Source organism: Bos indicus, chromosome 5 (assembly GCF_029378745.1).
Source record: "Bos indicus isolate NIAB-ARS_2022 breed Sahiwal x Tharparkar chromosome 5, NIAB-ARS_B.indTharparkar_mat_pri_1.0, whole genome shotgun sequence".
Classification (NCBI taxonomy): Eukaryota; Metazoa; Chordata; class Mammalia; order Artiodactyla; family Bovidae; genus Bos; species Bos indicus.
In genome coordinates, this window is record NC_091764.1 from 102,070,530 (window position 1) to 102,088,594 (window position 18,065).

At 44.0% G+C, this 18,065-nt stretch overlaps 2 protein-coding genes across 3 annotated transcripts in view; both read left to right on the plus strand.

Moving 5' to 3' along the window:
- Positions 1 to 7,781, plus strand: part of LOC139176082 (antigen WC1.1-like) — a 32,124-nt gene extending 24,343 nt beyond the window's left edge. For both annotated transcript variants that reach the window (XM_070788658.1, XM_070788657.1), the window contains one exon: positions 658 to 7,781. In XM_070788658.1, the coding sequence (XP_070644759.1) occupies positions 658 to 884 (227 nt within the window). In that variant the 3' untranslated portion in view covers positions 885 to 7,781. The remainder of the gene's footprint in view (positions 1 to 657) is intronic.
- LOC139176068 (antigen WC1.1-like) lies at positions 6,035 to 16,312 on the plus strand. The gene is given in 11 exon segments (XM_070788782.1): positions 6,035 to 6,143; positions 6,592 to 6,630; positions 7,809 to 8,189; positions 10,769 to 11,083; positions 11,425 to 11,466; positions 11,550 to 11,689; positions 11,691 to 11,865; positions 12,122 to 12,154; positions 13,618 to 13,665; positions 14,168 to 14,311; positions 15,757 to 16,312. Coding segments are annotated over 11 exon segments (1,572 nt in total). The 3' UTR covers positions 15,903 to 16,312.
- The last annotated feature ends 1,753 nt before the right edge of the window (positions 16,313 to 18,065 follow it).

Consider the following 18,065-nt stretch of genomic DNA (forward strand, 5'->3'; position numbering starts at 1 on the left):
ATGTGAAACAGATGGTAGCAGGATGCTGCTATATAGCACAGGGAGCTCAGCTAGATGCTCTGTGATGACCTAAAAGGGTGGGATGGTGGATGGGGTGGGAGGGAGGCTTGAGAGGGAGGGTATATATGTATACTTTTGGCTGATTCACATTGTTGTACAGCACAAACTAACACAACGTTGTAAAGCAATTATCTTCCAGTAATAAAAATAATAAATTAACAAAATCAAATAAATTCTCTGTCTGGTAACTCTAATAGCTGGATACCCTGGGATATTCTTTCCGATGTTTCCTTTTGCCTCTTGAGTTTCCAAGAAATCTCTTTTGTATAAGTATTTGTTTAAATGATAGACATTGAAGATGAAAAATTGTAGAAATTCTTCAGAAAGGATTTTGTTTTGCTTCTTCTACTTAGGGATAGATTTAGGAGTAACACACCTTATTCAACTCATTCTTAGTGCAACACTTGGCTTAAACCCAAATTATGGCACTGTCAGAAGCAGAATTCTCCATAGAGAAAGTGGATACTAAAGTTATGATAACTTTACTGATATGCCACAGCTCTCATTTCAGTCTCCACTGCTAGGTCATTTTTTAACCTTAATTTAGTTTTCTTTACTTCAACCCTCCCAGCCCTCTGATCACTGGTGTTTCTGCAGGAAACCAGTCCCAGGTGCTTCCCCAGTGCAAAGACTGTGTGTCCGAACCAGCAGGCTCTGAAGCCTCAGAGGAGAGCGACCCCTACTGCTCAGATGAGGGTTCCACAGGACAGAAGACCCTTTTTATCCACTGTCCCCTTGCCCCTTCACCACCCGTCACCACCCGACTGTTGGGAAGCGTAGTGCAAAATAGCCGTAAAAGGAGAAAGTCCTTGGGAAAATGGTGAAGGGCAAGAAACACCCGGCTTTGCACTGTGGACAGAAAAACATCTGCCTTTGGTTATGCTCGGCACCAAGAGTTAATAGGGATGTTACTTGTGAAAGCGGGTTGTGGGATAAGCCCATGAGTCATTTAGAGCGTGCTGTCCTTGAAAAGTTTTTACTGATTATGTGTTAACTCAGTATGCGCTCTGCTGACCGTATACTTTAAGCTCTTTGTTCCTGCTTCTGTAAAAAAGCTTGACTGCAGAAATAAACTTGTCAGTCCTTGCAAGAGACTGTCCAAGTGTCATTCTTTCAGGTTCGTCGCTTCCAAGTCCTGGGGAGAAAATCCCCAACAAGTGGCGCCCGAACAGGGACTTGAAAGGAAGGCTGAACAAAGCGATGAGCCCCTGCAGAAAGAGATAAGTAGGATGGGACAACATAGCAGTAAAATTCCTTTCATTTCTATAATGCATCATTTTTTGAAACAAAACGGTGTTAATGTTTCAAGAGATCAGTTGAATGACTGCTATCATATTTTACTGGAACAAGTCATGGCTCCCAGAAGAGGGGACACTCAATCTAGACATATAGAAAAGGGTTAAAAATAATATTTTGCGAGCATATCAGCAAGGGTAACATGGTCACTCATACGGGCTATCACAGAACAAATTGAAGGGCATAACGTTGATTTGGAAGTAAAAACTATTCAATCTTTACATGAATATGAGCTTAAAGAACAAGATATACAAGGTGCTTTGAAATATAAGAATGTTATGCTCAATCAGACACAATCCTTAGAAAAACAACTTAGAGACATATATATATATACAGGATATGTCAAAACTGAAGCCACTTAGAACAGAAGTCATTTCATTCAACGGACAGCCCAAATCTGAGGTTTTTGCTTCTGCTCCACCTGTAACAGCAATTGCTAACTTTGCTCATACTAATCATTTCACTCCTCCTCGGGAGATGCCTGCTTGCACTTTCGCTTTCCCAATGCAATTTAATCAACCTGCCCAAGACAAAAATACTTGGGCTAATCTAGATTTTGGCATGTTGTCTAGCTTTAAGAAAGCATGCACTCTATATGGACCTACTTCTCTTTACTGTATAGAATTTCTCAGAGGATGGGCTAGCCATTGGATGCCATATGATTTTTTTTCAAATACCAAAGATGGTTTTAAATCCTCAACAATGACTGCAATGGCAAATGTGGGTTAATGATGAGGCCTGACAGCTGATGATTGACCAGCAATCTCATGGTAACCCTGCCAATTTAACCTATGATATACTCACTGGAACAAGAGCCATGGCCTATATGATTGCGCAACTAGCTAATATTACCCCTCAGATGTTACATTTCATTAAAGAAACTGCCTGAAGGGCATAAGCAAAGGTGGATAGCACTAACTCTGATGGTTAATTTGTTAAGATTATTCAAGGGCATGAAAAGGAATATTCTCAATTTTTAGGAAAATTAAAGGATGCAATTGAGAAATCAATTAAGGATATGACTTTACAAAATATTATTTTAAAACAACTTGCTTTTGAAAATGCTAATGAGGAATGTCAATCCATGCTTAGACTAATTCGAGAGACTGGCTCTCTTATGGAATATTTGAAAGCATATAGGGATATCAGATCTAGTTCCCATAGAGCAAAATTGGCAACACTGGAAACCTTTATTGTACAAAAAGCTGCTAATGCCAAATGTTTTAACTGTGGGAAGCCCAACCATATGAAAAAACAATGTCTCATGTCAACACAGGCCAAAAAATATAATACTACTTCTAATAAGAAGAGTCCCCCAGAAATATGTCCAAAATGTAAAAAGGGGTTCCATTGGCTGAATGAATGTCATTCTAAATTTGATAAGGATGGAAACACCTTGAACCCTGATGCACAACAAAAACAACAGGGAAACTGATAAAGGGGCCGTCCTCTAGCCCCACTACAAAAGGAGGACCTAATGTTATGACGCTACAAGCAGCTACATCTAAGAGTGCTTGCACTGATATACCTAGTCCTTATGATATGGAACTAATAGAATTATACAGCCCCCACAAAATTCCCACCGAATATTATGGCCTGATTCCACCCAGGACAATGGGACTGATTTTGGGACGTAGTAGCTGCACAATGAGAGGTTTAGTGCTATTGACTGGTGTTATGGATGAAGATTATGAAGGGGAAATACATGTTATGGTAAATGTTGTGAAAACGGGAAATGCATACTTACAAAAAGGGGAACATTTTGCACAATTATTACTTTTGCCATATGTCAAACCAATGAAGGCATCTGATAAAGTTCGGCAGGGAGGCTTTGGCAGTACCAACCTTACTGCTGCACTATCCACCTTATTAAAGGAACATCGGAAACCCATGCTTACTTTACGCATACAGGGAAAGAATTTCACAGGCATGTTAGATACTGGAGCTAACATTTCAATCATTAGAGCTGCAAAATGGCCCCTTGATTGGGATAAGGTTATAGCTCCTTCTAGACTATTAGAAGTAAATGAAGCTAATGCCACACAAACTTTTGTCAATGCATCCTATTTACAAATGTATGGCCCTAATCAAATTGTAGCTTATCTTAAACCATATATTACTAATATCCCTATCAATTTATGGGGACAGGATTTTCTTGAACAAACGAAAGCCACAATTTCTTTAAATGAACCTTTTAAATGGGGGCCATTGAGTTAACACTGCTGCCCCTCGATTGGGAATCTGATACCCCAGTATGGACACATCAGTGGCCCCTAACTAAAGAAAAATTGGCAACTCTTACACAATTAGTAAATGAACAATTACAAAAAGCTCATATAGAACCTTCATTTTCCCCGTGGAATTCCCCTATTTTTGTAATAAAAAAGAAATCAGGAAAATGACGAATGTTGATAGATTTAAGAAATGTTAATAATACCATGTTACCTATGGGGTCCTTACAACCCGGATTGCCCTCCCCTTCTATGGTACCAAAAGGATAATCTATAGTTATTATTGACTTACAAGATTGCTTTTTTACTATACCTTTGCACCCTAAAGAGAGAAAACGTTCTGCCTTTTCAATTCCTTCTATAAATCACATGGCTCCTGTTAAAAGATTCCAATGGAAGGTGCTACCTCAGGGAATAATGAACTCCCCTACCATTTGCCAATATCTCATATCTGTTTTATTACAACCCATTAGAGACAAGTATCCTACTGCGTTTATAATTCATTATATGGATTATATACTTCTCTCTATGGAATCTGAATTCTATTTACAACAGTTATATAATGAAGTTATTACTACTCTTCAAAATCATGGCCTGCTTGTAGCACCAGATAAAATTCAATGGAAAGCAGCCTTTAATTATTTAGGACATGTTATGGAAGAATCTAAAATCAAACCTCAAAAAACTCAAATTTCTGTGCAATCTCTATGCACGCTGAATGATTTTCAAAAATTGCTAGGAGATATTAATTGGCTGCAGTCATCTGTTGGCATCCCCACCTATGCCTTACAAAATCTATTTAAAATTTCAAAGGGATCCCCTGACCCTAATAGCCCTAGACAACTAACAAAAGAGGCCAAAGAAGAACTGGCCTTAATGGAGAAACACATTCAACAATCTTTTTCAACTCGGCTAGATTATGATCAACCAGTTTCTTTAGATATATTCCCCACTGAACATTCGCCCACTGCAATTATAGCTCAACATAGCCCAATAGAATGGGTATATTTACACACTAAACAGTCTGAAAAAATTGTATCATATATTGAGAAAATAGGGCACTTAATTGTGTCAGGAAGAAGCCGTGTACAAACTTTTACTGGATTTGATTCATATGCAATACACGTTCCCTTGACAAAAAAGGAATTGCAAATTGCCTTACAGTATAACCTGACCATGCAAATGGCATTAAGTGATTTTCAAAATGTTATCTCATTTCATTTGCCAAAAAGAAAATTATGGGACTTTCTACAATGTACTAAATTCATTATAACTAATATCATTGCATCCCAGCCTATTTCCAATGCGCCCACCTATTTCATTGATGGCAACAAGAAAGGCATAGCAGAGATTGTCGGCCCTGATATCAAAGAGAAATTACCCACTACCTATTCTTCAGTACAAAGAGTTGAATTGTATGCTTTATATGCTCTTTTGTTGCTTCAACCATTATCCTTCAACGTATATACTGATTCCAAATACCTTGCTTCCCTTTTTCCTGATTTTGTTACCGCCTTTTTATACAATCTAGATGAAGAATTATATACTGTCTTTTCACAGACTCAAGCTTTAATTTGCTAACGTACGGAACCCTTCTTTATTGCACATATACGTGCTCATTCAGGTTTACCTGGCCCTCTGGTCACAAAAAATGATGCTGTTGACAGGCTCATAGCTCCCATTTTTACATCTGCCAATGATGAACATGCTAATCTTCATACCAATGCTAACAGATTGCACTCTAAATACCATATTCCTCTCACTGAAACACGGCATATTATTAAAACCTGTGATGTCTGCATCCCTCTGAGCTTACGAACTACGATTTCAGGAGTTAATCCCCGGGGGCAACAATCTAATTTCCTTTAGCTATTTGACTTCACTCACTCTCCTTAAAGAAAATTTTCTTTACTTTTTGTCTCAATTTTCCAACTTTATCTGGACAGTACCTATCTCTTCAGAATCCAACAAACACACCATTTCCGCACTCTTACTCACCTTCCCCATTATGGGGATTCCTTCTGTCTTGAAAACAGACAATGGACCTGCATTCACCTCACATTCATTTTGTTCATTTTTATCAGAATGGAACATAACACACATTACAGGAATAGCCTATAATCCTCAGGGTCAAGCCATTATTGAAAGAGCCCACCACACCCTAAAACTCATTTATTAAAACAGAAAAGGGGAATATGGAAGAGGAGATACACTTCTTATCCCATGAACCCTCAATTACTATTATCTTTAACTAAACTTAACAAAAAATAATTCTGACAGTCGTGCAGAAAGACATTTTGCAGAAGACAAAAACAGCAAATTAGAAATCAATACACCAATATGGTATAAGCAATTTAATCAATGGCTGCCAGGAATCTTACAACTCCTAGGCAAGGGTTATGGTCTTGTCATTGCAGATGGAGAGGAAATCTGGGTTCCCCTTCGCCATGTCCGTTACCGAGAGGGACCCCAAGACCGGACTCCCTCAGGAAGTGATGAAGTTGACTCGAAGGGTCTCGTCAATGACCCTGGAGGAGCCAATGAGGAAACGCCATCGTCTGAATCCTTACCCGACATGGGCTCAAGTGAAAACATGACTCGTCAGGCTGAGCAGACACTGAAGAGTACTGAAACTCCTATGACTCCAGATAAGCTGTTTCTGGCAATGTAAACTGTTCTGAAGAGCAGGAGGAACATCATAATTGCTCCTGGTTTAATAGATCAAACATTGGAGGCTTTCATAAATCTAAGACAAGTTTCTGGACTGATAAGGACATATTGCTGAATTGGTATAACGGGGGCTTATCACCCCCACGACCCAGGATTGTTGTCCCCATTGTGGGGCCAGAGCGATGGCACATTTAGGAAATTCCAGCAGCTTTAGAGCACTTTGCTAATGTTTATGGGACTGTGGGTGTGTTTCATCCTTCTAATTATACCTTCCTATATAATAGTACTGGCTATATTCAATCGTGTGTTCACCTTCCATGCTTGTTTATTGTAGGGCATTTTGACATCGACTTATCGGCCAAGATTGTCAATTGTACTGCATGTGCATTGTATACCTGCCTTAATCACACCATTTCATATAACAATGCTAGCATTGCGCTAGTTAAACAAAGATCTGAGTTATAGCTTCCCGTAAACTTAACTGAACCTTGGACTGATTCTATATTTTTTTCTGTATTGTTGAAAACTGGGATTAGGCGATCTAAGCACATCATTGGGTGGATTATTGCAGGCATCTTAAGCCTTATCTCCATTGTGACTGTAGGAACTTTGTCTGGTGTGGCTTTACATAATTCTATACAAAATCATGATTTTATCACTGCTTGGCACAAAGACTCTCATGATCTTTGGACTCGAAGAGCTCAAATAGATCAGCAATTACAAACATGAATTAATGAGTTACAAACTGTGGTTATCCACTTAGGAGATCAAGTGTGGCAACTGGCTTTCCAAACACATACACATTGTCACTGGAATTTTACTTCTTTTTGTCTGACTAACATGCCCTATAATAGCACTGAATATCCTTGGAATAAGGTTAAGGTGCATTTGCTGAATCTCACAAATAACTCAAGTTTAGACATCAATTTGTTGAAACAACAAGTTGCTAATTTTCAAGTTAGGGTACCTAGAGAATTGTATAGCACTCAATTCTATGATACTTTAACCAAAACCCTATTGTCTCTAGACCCTAGAGCTTGGCTTTCAGGAAGCAATATTTTTATATATGTATTAATCACCCTGTTCTTTTTGTAATTGATTATGCAATACAGAAGTCTCTACTCAAGACTCCATGCCTCCCACAACGGAGTCCAACTAGCAGCCCCCGTGCTTAATTTAAAAACAAAAGGAGGATATGTTGGGAAGCGTAGTGCAAAATAGCGGTAAAAGGAGAAAGTCCTTGGGAAAATGGCGAAGGGCCAGAAATACCCGGCTTTGCACTGTGGACAGAAAAACATCTCCTGCCTTTGGTTATGCTCGGCGCCAAGAGTTAATAGGGATGTTACTTGTGAAAGCGGGTTGTGGGATAAACCCATGAGTCATTTAGAGTGCGCTGTCCTTGAAATGTTTTTACTGATTATGTGTTAACTCAGTATGCACTCTGCTGACCGTATACTTTAAGCTCTTTATTCCTGCTTCTGTAAAAAAGCTTGACTGCAGAAATAAACTTGTCAGTCCTTGCAAGAGACTGGCCAAGTGTCATTTTTTCAGGTTCATTGCTTCCAAGTCCCGGGGAGAAAATCCCCAACACCGACTGTTCCATTTCTCTCTCCTCAGACAGCAGACAGCTCCGCCTGGTTGATGGGGGTGGTCACTGTGCCGGGAGAGTGGAGATCCTTGACCAGGTCTCCTGGGGCACCATCTGTGATGACGGCTGGGACCTGGATGATGCCCACGTGGTGTGTAGGCAGCTGGGCTGTGGACAAGCCCTCAATGCCACGAGGTCTGCTCACTTTGGGGCGGGATCAGGGCCCATCTGGCTGGACGACCTGAACTGCACAGGAAAGGAGTCCCACATGTGGAGGTGTCCTTCCCAGGGATGGGGGCGGCACGACTGCAGACACAAGGAGGATGCGGGGGTCATCTGCTCAGGTCCACGCTGCACACTGTCCACAGGCAAGGGGAGGGGTGGGGCTCTGGAGGACAGGGATCTGAGCTTTGAGGGAGAGATGCTGAAAGGACAGAGAAGGAGGCTTCCTCTCATGGGGCTTGTCTTTCCAGCAGACGAGAAGACAAGGTGCTTTCACTTCCTCCTGCAGCAGCTGAGATTGTGGTCCTTTTTTCTCAGCAGTGTTTCCTGGCAGAGCCGTTTCTGACAGTTTCCACGTTAAAGCAGGGCTCTCTCTTCAGTTCCCTGTGGTAGTACAGTCTGGAGATCCTGTGGATGATGTAATGAAAGCACAGACTTATTCTGTTCAGTTCTGTGTGCTAGGAGTCTGATGAGGGTCTCCGTGGGCCAACACCCCAGTGTCCACAGGGCTGCGTTCTTCCTGGAGGACCCTTTTCCAGCCTTTCCTGGTTTCTGTGTGGTCTCATTCCTTGGCTTGGGTCTTTCTTCTTCAACAACAGTGCCTCTTCTGACCATTCTTCCTCACTTACATTTCCCTCTGACTGGAACTGGGAAAGGTTGTCCATTTCTAAGGATAGTGTGGCTAAGGAGGTGTTTAAACTGGGGTCTAAACATCCCAAGGTCCTTAAATTTGTTACATCTGTAAAGTTCCTTTTGCCAGGTCAGGTACATATTCACAGGTACTAAGGATTGGTATGTGGACATTTGTGGCCCTGTTATTTTGCTTCCCTCCCCAAATACCCACATCACATTCCATCGACAAACCGTTTTAGAGTTCTTTTTCAGGAGGCAGGAGTCAGTTCTCCATCCCGCAGGTGCCCTGGTAGGTCTTTCTCTGTTTGTATCCACTACATCATTGTGGTAGAAATAGAAAGACAGACACAAATGGACAAAGTCAGGTAGAAGTGAGGCAATGATAGTGAAAGGTTGTTGTTGAATCACACAAAGATGCCGGGATTCTTGGCCCCCGGAGAAGAAGAATTCAATCCGGGGCCAGAGATGAGGCTTGATCGCTCAGAGCTTTTGTGTAATAAAGTTTTATTAAAGTATAAAGGAGATAGAGAAAGCTTCTGACATAGGGATCAGAAGGGGACAGAAAGAGCACCCTCCTCCTAGTCTTCAGCTGGATGTTATATAGTCACTAGCAGTCTGTTAATGAAAGAAAGGAATGTCTTAAAATTCAGAATAGCACCAAGCCCCTGACCCATAACATGCATATCGGGATAATCTTGGCACCAAATAGTTTATCCTGGGCCATAAAATGATTAACTTGAGTCTTGAAGAAGGGCAGACCATCATATAAATAGTTTCATTTACATAGATTAGGGGAACAATATCTGAGTATAACATACTGGTTTGTCAAGTAGGTTCTGAGCCAAGAGGCGGAACCAACTTGAAGACAGAGCTTGGGGTAAATGCATAGTATATTAGCATCAGTTCAGGTCAGTCGCTCAGTCATGTCCGACTCTTTGCGACCCCATGAATCGCAGCACGCCAGGCCTCCCTTTCCATCACCAACTCCTGGAGTTCACTCAGATTCACATCCATCGAGTCAGTGATGCCATCCAGCCATCTCATCCTCTGTCGTCCCCTTCCCCTCTTGCCCCCAATCCCTCCCAGCATCAGAGACTTTTCCAATGAGTCAACACTTCGCATGAGGTGGCCAAAGTACTGGAGTTTCAGCTTTAGCATCATTCCTTCCAAAGAAATTCCAGGGCTGATCTCCTTCAGAATGGACTGGTTGGATCTCCTTGCAGTCCAAGGGACTTTCAAGAGTTTTCTCCAACACCACAGTTCAAAAGCATCAATTCTTTGGCGCTCAGCCTTCTTCACAGTCCAACTCTTACATCCATACATGACCACAGGAAAAACCATAGCCTTGACTAGATGGACCTTTGTTGGCAAAGTAATGTTTCTGCTATTGAATATGCTGTCTAGGTTGGTCATAACTTTCCTTCCAAGGAGTAAGTGTCTTTTAATTTCATGGCTGCAGTCACCATCTGTAGTGATTTTGGAGCCCAGAAAAATAAAGTCTGACACTGTTTCCACTGTTTCCCCATCTATTTCCCATGAAGTGATGGGACCGGATACCATGATCTTCATTTTCTGAATGTTGAGCTTTAAGCCAACTTTTTCACTCTCCACTTTCACTTTCATCAAGAGGCTTTTTAGTTCCTCTTCATTTTCTGCCATAAGGGTGTTGTCATCTGCAAGCTTAAGACAAACATTTCCATAAGAAAAAGGCATTGGTTATCTCTAGGTTTGAGAATAGTCAACTTCAGGCGAAACCTGGTGTCATTATGGCAACACAGTATTTTAAGAAAAACCTCCTTTTAAATTTGTATAGAGAAGGAAAAAAATATCACTAGTTTGTTTCTTCCTGCTGCTTAAGAGAGATAAAAATGTCTGACACTTGCAGGCTATTTCCTCCATTTGGAGATCCCTGGCTTTCCTGCCTGTTACCCTCTCAATAGTCTTGTCAACTAGTGGGCATCTCTGCAGTTGGGTCAGGGATGTATGGTCACAGTTTCTGGGAGAGAGGAAGACCCAGAGCCCTGAGCGGAGTGCTCACTGTGTCCTGTCTCCTCTCTTTCAATCTTAGAGTTCCTGTCCCTCAGGATGGTGAGTGAGGACCAGCAGTGTGCAGGGTGGCTGGAAGTTTTCTACAGCAGGACCTGGGGCAGTGTCTGCTGTAACCCCATAGATGATATCACCATGTCCGTGATATGCAGACAGCTTGGCTGTGGGGACAGTGGAACCCTCGACACTTTTGTTGCTCTTAGAGAAGGTTCTAGGCCCCGGTGGGTAGATGGAATCCAGTGTCAGAAAACTGACACCTCTCTCTGGCAGTGTCCTTCTGACCCTTGGAAATACAGTTCCTGCTCTCCAAAGGAGGAAGCCTATATCTCGTGTGCAGGTGACTTACTGTCGGTTTCTGTGTCTGTCTCAACCCTGAAGGATGTTCTTAGAGTGATATATGCTTTCCAATCTAAGTGATATTTTAAGTTGAGTCTACAAAATATTTATGTGCCTGTGTCTGTGTGTGTTTGTATTTGTTGTGAGGTGTGGAGACCAATAAATGATGAACAGTTACAGTTATTTCAACTGATGATCACATGTACTGAATGTCTCAGACCAGGAGATAATGAGCCTGTGTTTTCACATGTCATTTGCACTGAGTCAGACCTTAGATAATCTTATGTGGGGACAGGACCACCCCCAGCTCTCCCTGATCCACTGTTTCCCTGTTGTGTGCAGGAAGAAGACCAAAGAGCTGTCCAACTGCTGCCCCCTGCACAGGTACGTCAGCCCCCTCCCCTGTGGCTTCCAGGGGCTCTTTCCTCCCACCAGGGCAGTCACAGGAGGGGCTGCTGCCTTTTCAGACAGAGAGAAGCTCCGGCTCAGGGGAGGAAACAGTGAGTGCTCAGGGCGGGTGGAGGTCTGGTACAGCGGCTCCTGGGGCACCATGTGCGATGACTCCTGGAGCCTGGCAGAGGCCGAGGTGGTGTGTCAGCAGCTGGGCTGATGGCCAGGCCCTAGAAGTCATGCGGTCTGCAGCATTTGGCCTTGGAAATGGGAGCATCTGGCTGGATGAGGTGCAGTGCCGGGGTCGGGAGTCTTCCCTGTGGGACTGTGCTGTGGAGCCCTGGGGGCAGAGTGGCTGCAAGCACGAGGAGGATGCTGGTGTGAGGTGCTCTGGTGAGTGAGGGGCTCAGGGTCCACCCTGTGTGAGCTGGGACAGCATGGGGACAGCTGGCTGGACAGGGGGTGGTGGGGAGTTTGTGTTCAGAGAGTGTATGGGTGCTGGGGCTCTGATCTAGCACAGTGAAGCTGGGGGGACTGGGCACTGATGTCATGGAGACTGAGGTGGTGATTTCAGGGCTCAGGAGGGAAAAATGGGTTACCCTGTGATCTGGCCAATTCCCTTTACTCAATCTCCTGTTTTTCTCTTTAGGTGCAAGGACAACATTGCCCCCAACTACAGCAGGTACTGTGATCCACCCATGGGCAGGGGAGAATATTCAGATTCTGGTAACCTGTTCTGTAGGCTCTCTGACAACTCAGGATATGAAAGAGCCTGAGGAGTCCTGGCTGTTGGGAAGGAGCCGGGGCATTATGTTGGGGAACGCCCCTGCCTTGGTTCCCAGGGCCACATGTTTCTCAGGCCCAGGATCTAAGAGTCTAGTTCCGGTGGTGCAGATTCTAAAGTTCTCCCATTCTCCTACCTGCCCCTGAGTGTTGCTCCTCATCAGTGAGGTGCGGGTCTCAGGACTGTTTGATGCCCAAGGAGAAGGGATGAGCTGGGTCCTCAGGCTGTCTCGGTAGGGCAGCTCCCTGACAATCCCCGGCTTTGCTTCGGGGCCACACTGGCCGGAGTGGAGTTGACTTGCCGGAGTGGAGTTGACTTGTCTCAGGATGAGACCTGGAGGAGCCCAGTCACTATTAGTATATTTGTGTCTGAGGCTAGGATACCATCATCCAGAGCCCCCAGAAATGCTGGTACAGGGGGTTTCTCTGTGCCCAGGACCTTCTTCACACCCTGTTGCCTTGCTTTCCTTAGGGGCCAGACCAGCCTAAAATCCTCTCCCTGCCATCTTCTCCCTGCCTGGGGTCCTCTGCCTCATCCTGGGGTCTCTTCTCTTCCTGGTCCTCATCATCCTGGTGACTCAGCTGCTCAGATGGAGAGCAGAGTGCAGAGGTGGGCTGCAGGGGGAACTGGGGACCAGGGAGAGTGTGTGCAGGCAGGACATGGGCCAGGTATGAGGAGGGGAACCTGGGCCAGGTCTCTGTTCTGAGTCTGTAGAGCTCCATGTGCTCCGTGCTGAGCTCTAAGGGCTGAACATACACAGGTTCTTAGGACTGGTGTGTGAACTCTTATATGTCATGACCTCTCCTGTGAGACCAGAAAGAGTCAGGGCTGAGCTGTGGATTCAGGTCAGATGAGGAGAGAAGATGCCAACACGGTGCATGGGGTAAGAGATGATGCTGAGGTCCAGGTAGCCTCTGTATGAGCCTAGGGAAGATTAAATTGGGTCTGCTGGATTGGGGTGTCTGGGGCGGCATCTCTGACCTGCTAGGGGATCTCTCAGCCTTATCCAGCTATGAAGTGCTCTTGCTGAAGCTGTGTAGGAGGAGCTCGATTACCTTGTGACTCAGAAGGAGGGTCTTCTGGGCAGCCCAGGTGGGTGTTTCTGCCTGCCTTCCTGGGACCTCTGGTTGTCACCTCCCACTGGCTGTGAACATCTTCTCAGCATCTACAGACCCCACGTGTGCCCCAGCCTTACAGAGGCAGCTCTCCAAAGTGGCAGGATGGCCTCTGAGAGCCCCGTGAGCCCGCAGCCCCCATATACACTGCAGGATCCAGGTCTGCCCCTTCCCAGCCTTAACACAGGTCCCGTGAGTGTGGGGAGGGTCATTCTGTGTGTTGTGTGATGTTTGTTTCCACTTTAGGCCTCCTGTCAGATGGTGAGGACAACAATGACTCCACATCTGCTCCAGGTAATAGAGGTAGACCTGCCTCAGCTGGGCTTTGGGGAGGAGAGTTTCCCTCATAGAGACGAGATGCAAGGGGAACAGTCTTCATTTGATGGACCAGAGGCATCCCTTGTGTCCAAATGGGGTCCGTCCTTCCCTTTCTCTGACTGTTCTGTGATGTCTCACATTGGGGTGGGGCTCTCTGTGTCCAGAATCACAACAAGCACACACTGGTTTTAAAAATAATTTCTGTAAAGCACAATTTGTCAAAATACTTTAGTAACGCTCAATGGTAGGAGAGTTACTTTGGAATATATATTTTCAAACAGGAAATATTAAGATATGTAAATTATGTTTTGGTTTATGGACACATAAAAATGAAACATGGTCTTAGAGAAAAAATCTTTTAAAAGAAGGAGTGACTGGTGCCTCTAGCAGCTCAGAAACTCTGGGTCAGAAGGATCCTAGGTATTTCTCAGACCAACGCCCTTACTGTGGTTTCATCTGACCCCTGCTCTGCCCTCAGAAGCACCAGATCAGAGGACTGTTGCCCTTGGTGAGGATTACGATGGTGGTGAAGAGGTACCAGTGACTGGGGCTCCTCATGACTCTCAGGGGAGTGAGGAGGAAGTGCTCCCAGAGAAGGAAGATGGGATAAGGTCTCAGACAGGTGAGTGGGGAGATTATCTGATCCCCTGTAATCTTCGGTCTTTGTCCTGGAAAAGGTGAATTTGAGCTCCTCAATGCCCAGCCTTTCTGCAGTTTCAAAATATGGGTAATCTCATGCATTTGATGAGCCACCCTAATGGCTCAGATGGTAAAGAATCTAACTGCAATGCAGGAGACCTGGGTTTGATCACTGGGTCAGGAAGAGCCCTTGAAGAAGGGAATGTCTACTCACTCCAGTATTCTTGCCTGGAGAATCCAATGGACAGAGGAGCCTGGTGGGCTACAGTTCATAGCGTTGCAAAGAGTCAGACACAACTGAGTAACTAACACTTCACTTCTCAACCATATGCCATCTTTAATGCTGTCAGACTCCTTTGTGGGTGAGGAATCACTCTACTTTTGACATCTATGTCCCCATAATGCAACATAAATTTTCATTTTATTTGTGATATACCTACATTAAAATTTATAGATTAGGGACTTTTCTGGTAATCCAGTGGTTAGGATTCTACACATTCACTTCTAGGGCCTGGGTTCAATCCCTGTTCAAGGAATTAAGATCCCACAAGCATTGTGTAGTAGTCAAAAGAAATAGATAGCTTATAGAGTAATTGAGCATATTTACCAAATCCAATAATAGATAAGTGTTTTAATAACATCTCTGTGCTGCCCTGAACGTGAAAGACAGAGATTTTAAAAACGTGTTGCAATATTGACATTTGTGAGTCATCTGATAATTTAAGATGAGGTCTGTGTATAAGGTTGCAATGACATGTACAAAGTCTATGGTATATGGTGGCCTTAACATTAAGCCATGTTGGTGGATCATTGACTCGGAGCTGATGGTCAGCTAAGGTCTAATTTCCCCCAGATATTTCAGTTGTCAAGAGAAAACACTCTTTCTCTGGAAGAGAGTATTTATCCATCTGAGGGCCTGTGTGGTGCCTGGGAGGGGCCATCTGTGGATGCACCCATGATACTCTTTGTGGACATTTGGGAACATGCGTCAAGATAACTAAGAGCAGAGTTGGTTTATGAATGAGGAACTCAGATTTTCCCTGTGTCCACTCTCCCTCTCATTGTGACTTCACATCTGTCGGCTGTGAGAGGAGAACATTTAAATTTGTTGTTATGCTCTTACTGTTCCTGGGAATCTCCTTGCTAGTGTGTAGCCTGGAAGCAGATCTTCCCAGAGCTCCTGTATGAGCACAGGTCTCCTGTGATGCAGAATTTCCATATGAACTGAGGCCCAAGAGACCACATGGACCGGATCTGAGAGGACGGCCTGGATCCATCCTCACTGTAGCTGGTGTGAAATAGTCTGAGCCTCCTGTCCACACCTGGGTCCCAGGGATGCTTTGTCATCATCACTTGTTTAACAGGCTTCCAACACAGTGTCCAGTTGCTTTGTCTCAGTTCTAATTATGCTTCTCTTTGCTCTTTCAGGCTCTTCTCTAAATGTCTCTAGAGAGGAAGCTGATCCTGAGGGAGGAGAACAGAGCCCCTGCCTACTCCAGGGGGAGAAAGGGGACCCAGGGTACGATGATGTTGAACTCAGTGTCTTGGGAACATCCACAGTGGCTTTCGTGTGATGTATTTAATACAAGATGATGCCTCAGATATTCTGCTGCTGCTGCTAAGTCACTTCAGTCATGTCCAACTCTGTGTGACCCCATAGACGGCAGCCCACCAGGCTCCCCCGTCCCTGGGATTCTCCAGGCAAGAAGCTGGAGTGGGTTGCCATTTCCTTCTCCAATGCAGGAAAGTGAAAAGTGAAAGTGAAGTCGCTCAGTTGTGTCCGACTCTTAGCGACCCCATGGACTGCAGCCTACCAGGCTCCTCCATCCATGGGATTTTCCAGGCAAGAGTACTGGAGTGGGGTGCCATCACCTTCTCCATCAGATATTCTAATTGCCTGTATTTCAATAGAGGCTGACCTGTGATGGTGTTATATGGAAATTGCTCAAAATGAAATATTCTGATTAAAGTAACTTTTTCTTTTGCTTTGTTAATAATTACCAAGTTCCATTTCAAATGCGTTTAGATGGTTGGTCCTCAAACACCATTTTCCTCAAAGGAAATACAGATGAGTGCACTTTGCTCACCTCCTTCAAAGGCTAATGAGACTGCCTGAGATCACAAATGCTCCAGGTCACTCTTATTTAGAAAAAGCATCTAAACTTGATCCACATTCACACTCTCCTTCCTAGCAAGATGAATTTGCTGACCAGAAAATATAGTCAGAACCTGATAGAATTATTTTATTTGGTGGGAATGCTTAGAACTCTAAGCCCTGGAGACAGCATCTCAGTAGCTCTGAGAAAACTGCTCCAAGCAGGCAGGAAGGGAAGTCAGGTTACATACAAGTTTGCAACAAAGGGAGAGGCAGTCTGAACACCAAAGATCAGGTACCAAGTTAAGGGATTTAGTGTTCTGTTTCTGGGAAGATGCAAGCCTCTGGACTCACTGGATTCAATCCTTCCATATGCAGCTCAGCTATCTGGGGCCAACCCTGTTTCCTTGTTCATCTTAAGGGGTGGCAGATGGCTGCTTCTTGCTTTCCCCAGCTCCTCAGCAATCATCATGGAGGGGTGGCAGCATCCCCTGGATCAGTTTTGGGAGCCCTCATTCACAACTGGAGACCAGAAATCCTTGATGGCTGTGACATTTCTTGTTTATTGATATGGCAGGAGATATTTTCATTTCACAAACTCATGAAAAAAACCCAATCCTGAACATTCCTAGGTTTTCCTTGAGATGTCACATCACCTGTTTTAACCTGTTCTTGGTCACCAGACTTGGATGTGAGTTTCAAAGTTGGAGTTTGCTCTTGGGAGAAAAGGGATACAGTTTTCCTTAACCTGCCTAAGTGTTCACAGGCCAATTAAAACTCTAACTCTACCTAACTACCTCTCCCTTTTTCATCTCTCATTCCCTAGGTTACTTTATCTGTTTATTTCTCAAGCAGATGTAGATTCCCCCTTGCTCTCTCCCATGTCTAGTCGGTTATCAAATCCTTATGAATCCATTCTTTCCATACCTTTGTACTTTTTCTTCAGGACATTACCATTTCTTGTCTGTCCAATTATCTATCCTTCTGAGTGAATTATATCAGCTCATATCTCTCTCTAATTGATGGATGGCAAAATGTTGCTCACCCACACCCTGTATTCACATGGGACAAGAGGGCAAGAAAGTGGAGACCTAGGTAGAGGGAATCCAGAAGAAGGGATATAGATGGGAAGATCAAGTACATTTGTCTATTTATGTTTCAAAGATGTGGATGGAGTGATCTGATATGATTGAATTCTTAAAGGAAGTTCAGTTCAGTTCAGTCTCTCAGTTGTGTCCGACTCTTTGTGACCCCATGGACTGCAGCATGCCAGGTTTCCCTGTTTATCACCAACTCCCAGAGCTTACTCAAACTCATGTCCATTGAGTCAGTGATGCCATCCAACCACCTCATCCTCTGTCGTCCCCTTTTCCTCCCACCTTCAATCTTTCCCAGGGCCTTTTCCAATGAGTAAGTTCTTCCCATCAGGTGGCCAAAGTATTGGAATTTCAGCTTTAGCATCGGTCCTTCCAATGAACATTCAGGACTGATTTCGTTTAGGATGGACTGGTTGAATCTCCTTGCTGTCAAGGGACTCTCAAAAGTCTTCTCCAACACCACAATTCAAAAGTATTAATACATCGGTGCTCAGCTTTCTTTATAGTCCAAGTCTCACATCCATACATGTCTACTGGAAAAACCA